Source organism: Mya arenaria, chromosome 7 (assembly GCF_026914265.1).
Source record: "Mya arenaria isolate MELC-2E11 chromosome 7, ASM2691426v1".
NCBI lineage: Eukaryota > Metazoa > Mollusca > Bivalvia > Myida > Myidae > Mya > Mya arenaria.
In genome coordinates, this window is record NC_069128.1 from 677,447 (window position 1) to 688,043 (window position 10,597).

The 10,597-nt window shown below is 35.2% G+C and overlaps 1 protein-coding gene across 1 annotated transcript; it reads right to left on the minus strand.

Moving 5' to 3' along the window:
* Positions 1–438: 438 nt before the first annotated feature.
* LOC128240630 (uncharacterized) lies at positions 439–10,597 on the minus strand. The gene is made up of 3 exons (XM_052957337.1): positions 10,504–10,597; positions 5,563–6,009; positions 439–4,970 (listed from the first exon to the last, which is right to left on the minus strand). Exons 2-3 carry the CDS (start codon positions 5,975–5,977, stop codon positions 1,591–1,593), a joined length of 3,795 nt encoding a protein of 1,264 aa, XP_052813297.1. The 5' UTR covers positions 5,978–6,009; positions 10,504–10,597; the 3' UTR covers positions 439–1,590.

A 10,597-nucleotide genomic window follows, 5' to 3' on the forward strand; every position in this document is an offset into this window, starting at 1 on the left:
GGCGACATTGATGTTTAAATGATGAATGTTACTCTTGGTGCTATAATGATACTATTCAAATGCTAAATCGAACCAACCATCATCATAAAACCTGCGTGGCTACTATTTAAATGCTAAATAGAACACACTACCGTGGTTTAACCTAAGTTGTAAAGTGTAAACGACTTGGTTAACATTTTTGACTACAGACATGTTTCCTACACGTCATACCCTCTTCATTTATTTAAAACTCCCCTTTTTATAGCCAATCAGAAGCCCTTACATGTCAAAATGTACTTATCATAGAAGTGATTAATACCCCGACAAAACCGCCTCGACACAGGAATGGCTAAATGTCAAGTTTTGGAATAAACAGCATGGGCATGAAATACTTTTGCAGATCATGTTTTGTTTTCAAGTCCGAATGCATGGCCAAGAAGCAGCTGAGACAAGTCCAAATACAATACAATATAATTTGACGTTTATTCCTCGAGGGTAACCTTGGTTTTTGATCTACATTTATTGGTCTACTACACGCGACACACATCGTCTTCGCATAGTGAACATTGGTTCAATACATTTTAAAATCGCACAATTCATGGCCAAGAAAAACCCGGACAAGCTTAAAATATGGAATTTTCAACAACAATTTTGGGAGTGTTACCTTTTAACTTAAAGACACGGATCTTGCACTGGAAGCATCATCTTCTAATAACGAAAAAGAGCAAATATTAAAAAACACACACAATGTTAAACAGCATTCAAAATGGCATAGATTATAGCATGAATTCTGCTTCGGCATGTTTGTTTTGTAATACAATCGTCGAGCAGTTTAGTTGCACTGGAAGCAGTTCAAAATCACCAAACAAGTATTACACAAGCAATACTTGTGCACACGTTTATGCAATGATAGAAACTCACAAATTTACTTTTTAATTATATATTTTGAATTTTCGTCAAGTCTTTAATGCACATTTCAACAGAATGTAAGCATATGCCGCAGCATTTCCGACAACGTTCGCAGAACATTCAGATTTCCTTTTTATATGTAGTTCACAAGCCGTATGCAAAAGGCACCATTATTTCCTTAACATTTTCTACTTTTAAATCAATGTACGCAATCGAACACTTACAAACAGAAACAACAATGATAGTACATCATAAACACAGTATGCTTCAATAATTACCAAATAACCAAACACAGCCATGACGCATAGAACTGCTCTTAAATATATAAAATAAATAAGTTTCCACTTCCGCAAAACACACACGCGCGCGTGCTCGCACGCACGAATTAAGTGTTGGCATTTGTCGGATTTACTTCGTTTCATATTTGCTATCAAGCATTTTAAATCACACATTTTACGAATATTAACTTATACTTATTTGAGATATTTTTATATTTCGCCTTCACATGTGTAACAATGTAACGTTTGATTTTTTTCTAGATCGGAGTCTGTGGACAATGTGCATCTTATTCAAGAAATATGTGACATAAACATGAAGTAAGTAAATTGATCACTTTGGTTTCCAAAGCATATGTTAATTTTGCAAGTTTGTTAGTATGGCACAAAAAGAAGCTCTGATATTTTAGGCTTCTTTCAAAAACATTCAATGCTTCATCTCAAATCGAAGGTGATCTAGTTGGTAGCTGCCTGTCTCAACACGTTCGTCTTTAATGGTGGGACTTGGCATTTTGAATTTTTTACAAATGTTTTTCAACTTGGCGAAAACGTCTTCAATGTTTGTGCTCGATATTTTGATATCCCTAAGGATGAATGTCATTGGTTTGGAGTACTTTGAAAGTTGGTTTGCAATGTCAATAAATGTTGTGTCAGGTAGACTCATTTGCTCAAATTCAATCTCATGAATCCGCATCCGTGTACACTGGTCGACAATGTGTTCTACACTAGTGAATTGGTCGACAGTATTTGCTACAAGAGTGTTCTTAAATCGCACTAATTGCAATTCCTTCAAAGCACTGGCATCGTTTAAAATGGACAAAATGACATGCTGTTCACATCGCTCAAACGATAATTTGGTAAGTCTGATCCATTCTTTAGCCTTGAAAACCGTTCCCATACGATCATCGGCTACGTTTACAAGATACAGTTGTTTTACTGCATGTGGACAAACTGTTTCTAAAACAGATTGTGACATTTTATCAACACGAAGTACCGACAAGTTTTCACACATGGATAAATCGGTCTCGTTCATTTGAACATTCACTAGACTTAATTTACCAATGTTTCTGTTGAATTGAGCGTGTTCTGGAAGATGAAGCTCTTTTGTCGGACGTATTTGCTGTTTCGGTTCGGAGGTATACGTCCAAATATTTTCTAAATTTGCGATTGGGATATTAACAATCTGTACATTTAAGGTCTGCACATCGATTTGCAAGCATTTGAGATTCGTCATATGTGACATGTCCAGTTCCTTACTCTCGAACGAATTCAATGCTTCAATGCGTAGTTTTTCTATTTCATTGCAGTTTGCTAAAACATCTAAAACAGAAATTATTGGGTCTGTAGACACATTGTACACTACCATTTCTTTTAACTTGATTGACTGTGACAAATCAAAATGTCCATTCAGTTTAACATGACAGAGACTAAGCTTTTCCAGATTGTTTGTAAAGTTCGATGATGCAGTAACGGTTACAATAATCGTGTTTCCAATTTGTTGACGTACCCATAATTCTTCCAGTTTCTCAGCCGCAATGATAGCTTTTTCCACCTCTAGATCTGCTATCATAAGTGTTTCGAGGTCATTGAGTCGGGAGAAATCAAGAGTGACGTTGGTTGGATATTTTAATGACTCTAATCGTAGCGATTTCAAATGTGATAAATGATTAAAGGTTTGAACGCATTTTGCATTGTTTTCGGGACTAGAAATAACTTGTTGTAGTATTAATTTTTGTAAATTTACACAATCAGACAAATCGATATGAGTGTTTAACTTTACATGCATGACACTCATTGTTTTCAGTGTTGCAGAAAACTTTCCATGAAGTCGCAGCTCGGCTGGGGGCATTGTTTGTCGGAATTCGATATTAAAGTACAGCCATAACTTTTCCAAATTTTCCGCTCGAATGCAAACAGAAGAAAAGCAAACGTTTTCTAATTCAACAAAAGACAATTGTTTGCAGCCTGTTAGGTCTACTTGTTTTTGCTTCAACTCTACATTATTGATGAAAAGAAAGCGTAAATGCCCGGTCGACGGTTTTGTGAGTGTTTCAAGCGTTAATGCCTCATTATTACCAGTAATGATAAGAGTACGTAATGATGCCAACTCAATCTCTCTAAATTCCACATCTAAATCGTTTTCTTGTTCAGAAGATTTCAAATGCAGTGTATGTATCCTATGCATGTTTTGTGTCACCAATGAACTAGGCGGTTCCTTGTTGTTTTTTCGGTCTATAACAATGTGTTTCAAAACAATATCCGGTTTTGGTATTCCACTGTTAATGCATTCCTGGTGAGCCATAAGCACACCATTCTGATAACTGATCAATTCATTCTCGTGATAGAGTCCCTCTTTGTAGAAATTTCTTTCAATTGAACTGTACAGCTCTAAACATTTCATTCCTTGCTCATTATTCATAACACACAAGAATGACATCATGTCGGGGGATAAATTTGCTTTGAAGTATGATTCGAAACGATCCCAGTGAGCGCTGTTCAACGGCTTTGTGGAAATGTATACACATGCGAGCATCTCTTGATATGTCTTGTGCAAAAAAGTGTAAACCATTGATTTTTCACTGAATCGGTTAGAGGCTGATCCTGATATGAGACCAGATGCCAAAATAATTTTTTTTTCAGTTGGAAGATATTGGCAAAGAAATCTCTCCGGCATTTCAGTTTCAGATTGTCGCATCATGTCGTGAAAGGCTAACTTTCCAAGACTGAAGACGAATGATGGAATAATGTTACATATTTCAGCTTCATCAAATCCCATTGGAAGTAATTGTGATTCGTTGGAAATGTCGCACATTGCTTTGAAGCATTCTGGCTCTCTTTCGACAGCGAGTTTTAACATCATATCGACTACGTTGGCATATATATGTGTACGAGTCTTTCCTAGTATGACGTGTTTTGTTCCCGTTGTTTTCAATTTATATCCGTCGTGATTAAGACAGAGCAATTGCAAGGCTATCTGTGGATTTGGCAGAAGACCCTCCAAGTTTTGTTCTTTAAGAACAGTGAAAAACTCACTAATTTCCTGCTTGGTTTCAGACTGACTATTCAGGCAGACATTCGCATGTGTTAAAAGTTGTTTGGCACTTTCAATGTTCATTTCTTCAAGCTGGATCTCCCTGTATGTCGCTGTAGACATACCCAATGCGCCAAGTTTCCACGGACGAGAAGTGAAAATAATTGAGTATTTCATACATGGAAGTGGATGCATGATCTTAGACATATGTGACTCGTCTAATCCATCCAGTATTAGCAAACAATGTTTCTCTTTCAATTCCTTTTGTAAAATCCGTCGGTTGTTTTCATTTTCCCATGTATTGTCGATTTTGTTTCGCAGATGGCTAAATATAATGTCTTCAAATTTCACGTTGTTGCTTTCGACATCTTTCAGACTTACAAAAAAGAGATAATTGAACTTTCTTAAGAAGTCTACGTCCTTCAAGTAATCTGCTTTCATTTGGAATTGTTCTAAGTAGTGATTGTCATTTCTTTGTACGGCACACCATAAACGAGCTAGGAATTTGCAGAACGAGGTCTTGCCCAATCCAGCATTTGATGTGATACAGGTAATTTTTTTGCGCTTGTCAAGTGGATTTAATAGTTGCTCTAGACTAGTTATTGGTTCTTTTCTGTACCTGGAATTTCCACTCGCCAACCTCATCGGCAAAACTATAGAAAGTGTTGGTGGAATGTAAAATGCATGAAGATCTGGATTTTCTTTTTGAAAGAATGGCCCCAAAGTCAATGTTGAGTTTTCAGACAGGTTGTACTGAACAAGGGTCTCTTTAAGGTCTGTTAAAAGAATTAAACATAATAAATAGGTATGTACGTAAATACATTTGCAAAAAGTCAAAATAACACCTCATATCTCTTAATTTGATAAAATGGCAAACAAAATCCATAATCTATAAGTTCCGATTAACTTCCATGAAATCAAACATTTTTAATGGGTTTAGATTTCTGAAGTTTCCGTTATAATTGATTACCCTGAAAAATATGATTTGGTACAAATGTTTTCATTCCTACCATTCTTATCAAACATCATCGAGATTCACAATTCTACCGTCTGTTTTCGTTTACAAATTGAATAAATATTTTGTTTCGTAGGCTCATGTAAAATTATTTTTGCTTAAATACAACATTGCGTTAGCCATCGTTTGATATCCACATGCGACCCACTCCGAACACAATTTACCGCAGCGGAATGGGTAAGCCGTATGAATCCGACGATGGGTGTGTTCGCAAACTTCCAGTAAGTGAATATCAACACAAACATGAACAAAGATAGTACAATTTTATTGAATCAAGTTGTTGCCTTGTGTTTGATTATACAAATGTTTAAAACTCTGACTTTGTTAAAAAAAATAACTCTAAAATGACTTACCTAATAACTCTCTGCTTTGATGAATGTTGAATAATTCTTTAATTGATCTTTTTTCTTCATCAGCCACGTCACGTATAGTTCCTGTCAGTCGATCGCCTTCTGACTCGAGATACCGTGAACACGTAAGGGTTGTGTTTTCAAGGCTCTCCTGATTATCCGCACGATGGACATCAACGTGTTTGTGTTTTAGTTCACATGAATGATCATCTTTGGAAGAATCAGAAGTAGCTTGAATCACCGCCTTACCAACTTTTTTCTTTGGATTTTTTGTTGTATTTTGTCCAGAACAAGATGGAACGTCCACCGAAATCTCGTTTTCAGGATCTTCTGAGTAGTATTGGGTTTCGATACAACCTTCGGCAAGGCAAGGCTCCCCTTGTCGTTTTTGCCGTTTAGCTGGTATGTCATCCGACATCACGGCAATACGTTCTCCAAACCGTTGAAGTTCTGCAAGTTAAAGAAGCTTGTTTAAGGAGGTGCGTCGGACGCAGATCAAATGAAACCCAATTTTCGTTTACACTTGCTTTCATATCCAAAGTGAACGCATACAGTGTCAGAACTTTTCAGTTAGTGAAAGTGTACTTTAGTGGAGCTACTTTGGGCGTACGTGATCTTCACGAGAGGCTCCCGAAATAGTTATGAATATGGTACGATGGGGTTGAGGAGTGTGTTGGCCGTCCTTCCCGAAACATGTATGGCTAATATAAGACTACGATCATAGTGCATTTTGCTGCAATTTATATATTTTTTTCAATAGTATTGACATAGAAATTTAATTAAGAAATACTTTCTCCTGGGGGGGGGGGGGGGGGGGGGGTAAGAAGGGTAGAAGGTGGAGGGAGTGCGGGTGCGGAATATGCGTTTACCCAGACTTTGGATGCGAAAGCGGTGTTAATGTACATTTATACAAGAACAAGGTCTTTTGTTAAGTCTGTATATATTGAAAACAAACAAGCAAAACTATACAAAAAGTATAGTTGTGTTCGTTTGTTTTCAAATTTAGCTGAACTGTATCGTTCATAATCTCATTTTTACTCCGAAAAAATTCAGTTATATGTTTAAAAAATCTTAATAGAAACTATTCAAACGATAATGGAGTAATTCGCGAAAAGCTAGGTTCTCCTTGTTACTATATACACAATAGATCACTATCTAGCATGATTAAAAAAACAGCGTTTTTTATTTCTTTTAAATCTCCTAAAGTCTATATCAAAGTACTTTTCCACTGTCCTGCGTACAGACGTGCACGACAGCTGACGTTTGTGATTTGGGTCGACTTGCATTAGTTGCGCTAAGATATAGTCTAATATATATTCAGTATAATAGCCTTTAGTTGTTTTAATGTACCTTTATACCAGAATTCTCAATTTTGTTTTGGGTTTCTTATTGTGTTTATTTTTGAATTTGATGTTGTATTAATATTGTGTTGTAAGTTAAATGGGGGCTCAAAACCAAGCGAAGCCTATTCAGCCTGCATGTTTAAATACAAATAAGCTTTTTTACTTTCAAAAGAGCGCTTACTGTGAGCCTTAAACGTATACGTAATGGAACGAATAACATTAAGCGAGTGAATGCTGGACACGAAAATGTCATCAGACCCGTCATCTCGAATTCGGCTGTTTATGTTAATGTATTTGCTAGGGCATTCGAAATAGTGATGCAGATCGAGTTGTGCCGTTTATTATTACGTTTGTAAACTAAATAACGTAAGATTGTTTTTCCAAGAAGACTCAAACGTAATACATAAGTAATCTAACTCGCTCATCTTGGTAAAAAGTGTCTAAATGGACTTAATTTGAATCGGCTCTATATTTAAGAAGGGCTTACGATTTGTAGATGGCGTTCATTTCCAATATGTATCGCTTTGTATCATGTGCAAAAAAAGTGCACTTATTAATTATAATAATTGAGTGCTCCGATTCATAGCAAATGACGATTGTAATCAACATTCAATAAGTCAGGCTGATTTTGTTAAAATGAACTTTGATAAACATATAAACAGTACAACACGTTACAGTTACAGCACCCACAACCCTAAATTATACACGAGCGCATGAGTATAATTTCAATCACGAGGGCAGCAGATGACGGAACTGATCTGTACTTTGTTAATAAGGACAACGTTCAATAAATAGCGTGCGTTATATAAGTGAGTAGCATTGTAATTTATCCGCACGGTAGTTATAGCCCAATTTACCCCTTACTGTTATGGTCTTGGAGTTTATACTTATTGAAATAAAACCACAAAATCAAATATTGAGCAAAAGCAACTTTCAGTTCGTCAAAAGTGATCGAAGATTTTACCTTAGCAAATGACGGTTAAACATTCTAGGGGAATTAAAGTAGATTGTTGTATATAATTGTAATGGATTTAAAGTGTTATCTCATCTCACCTCTGGAGCAGAAAAAAAATGTTGCCATTTTACTGCAAAATCTTCTCAGAAACTTGCACACATTAAGAATTTCAAACCAAAACTCAGCATTATTGGCATTGAAATGATCTATATGCCCTAATTGATACCTGATCTGTTGGGGGTTTTGAAAAAAAAGAAAAGTTGTGGTGTCGATGGTCTTGATGTCGTTGTTGAGAAAATTATATAGCCATGGCAGTAACTTGTAATAAAACAAGCTCCAAATCTCCGGCTTAACTAATGGTATTTTTTAACAGAACAGAACAGAATGTTTATTTTCAATTCAATTCAACATTTTATTGCATTAAACATATCAAACATGTTTATAGCAAATACAAAATACATACATGTGCAAGGCATGGATTTAGACAAAAATTGTTTTAACAGAAGAGCAAAACATTTGTTTATGGATGCAAACAACAACATACTTTTTAGTTTCTTAAGATGTTTGCATAGTATATAAATTTTGATAAATTGATTAGAGATTAATTTGAATTCTTAAGATAACAAATTAATAAACTTTTGCTTTGTTGGCCACGTGTTGAAATATCTTTTAATATATTTGGCTCTTAAGTCTGCGTATTTCGGACATATTAGTAAAAAGTGATATTCACTTTCAATCATTCTTTGGTTGCAATAAATGCATAATCTTTGAGATCAAGGTATATTACCGTATCTACCGCGTTCAATTTGTAGACCATGTGATGAAACTCTAAATTTCGACATTGCTTTCTAAATTTTGAATATTTTACAACATAAAGGTAATTTTCTATGCGAAATGTATGTTTTAAAACACAAAATGTTTCAAGACGCCCTGAGTTATTTATAGACGAATACCTCCTTTGATGATAATTATCTAGTATACGCTGTTTTATAACGCCAAAATCGATAAGCATGTTAAGCTGGTTCTCCCAGAAATAGCCAAGCCCGTGTTCTTCGAGAATCTGCTTAACTCTGAATGCCCAGTTATATCCCTTATGGTTAAGATCGTTATTTGTATCGTTTTTTAGCCTAGTATATGTTTTGTATATTAAGAAGTTCTCGTTTAATGTAATTAATCTTATCCAGTACTTTATAAGTAGTATTTTTCTGTGTATTGACATTGGTATTCGACCAAGTTCACCATACAGAGCTTCGCGATTGGTAGAGCGTCTCACACCTAATATTTTCCGACAAAATTTCAAGTGTAAAATTTCTACATCCGGTCCCTCATGGTAGCCCCATACTTCTGCCCCATAATTAAGTGTTGGTAACTGGTAGGTCCAGATTATTGTAAACGACGAATAAATTATGAAGTGAAAACGATGCATGTTGGGCGACTCTTTGTCGAGTGCGATTCCAGTTTCCATTTTTAAAAAGATGTACACACAAATATTTGAATGAAGAGACAACATAGATCTTAGAGTTATACAAATAGAAGTCATTTAACGTATGGCGACCAGTTTCAAAAATCATAATTTTTGTTTTATTTACATTAAGACGCAAACCCCACGTATTACAGTAGCTTTCGATGTCATCTAACATTGATTGTAAAGTTTGAGGATCATTTGCAAAAACTACCGCGTCATCTGCGAATAATAACATCAATATTTTCAAATCATCAATTTCTAATATGCCATTTAAGTTGCTATTTATACTTTTTAAGATATCGTTTAGAAAAAAGAGACACAAAATGCTACTGACCGGGTCCCTCTGTTTGACGCCTATGTTAGAATTAGTTGGAGGAGACCTTTCATTTTTGTATCTAATTATGATTTGACAACAGAATACATAGATTGTAGGCTTTTTACAAAATTTGTACTTATACTCGAAGACAAGAGTTTTCTCCACAATAAAACCCTATCAACCCTATTTAACTTAAGCATATACGGCTCATCGTTATAAACACATAATGAAAAAATGTATTTTTTAACGGTATGCCAATTGTTCAACTTTATAATAACAGACAAGTGAGTGCATTTCCTGTACGGTAAGCTTGTGTTTTTGAAGCGGTGAACTATAAGATATTTTCAATGTTACATTCTTTGTTTCAAAAGGGATGCTAAACTTATGGATGAAGGAGTTTATGTTAATTGGTGGAAATGTTTATTATGTCAAACTATTTATTGATATACCTTTTTTTCTGTTTTTAAGAGTTGAATGATTTTTTTAACTTGAATTTTAGTAAGTCAACGGATATTGCGGCTGTTCTTTGGAAACAAAGGAAACACTCTAATACGGCACAACTTTCGAATTCCATAAACAATTATGCACATGTGGCACAATGGTGGCCTTCATTACCTTCTGCTAGCATGTGTCCATTATAAAACGAACAAATGAAACTCGTTTCAATTAGATGAAAATGCCGATGTGTTAAGTTAATAGTACTATCCATTGAGAGCCCTGCGAGAGCCCGTCGAAGGCAGTGCCTTGTTTCATTATAATTAGAGAATCTCCTAAATGTCCAAAAACATGAGGTAATACATAAAAAGGGTAATAAAATGTATGAGACATTAATAAAGAATAAAGATACAATATATCATTTACATACAGTTGTTAAGGGTATTCCGAATCACAAATGATATTTTAGTGTGTTATTTGTTCAATGTGATCGCTACGAATCGTTTTGTTTTATTATATGAAAG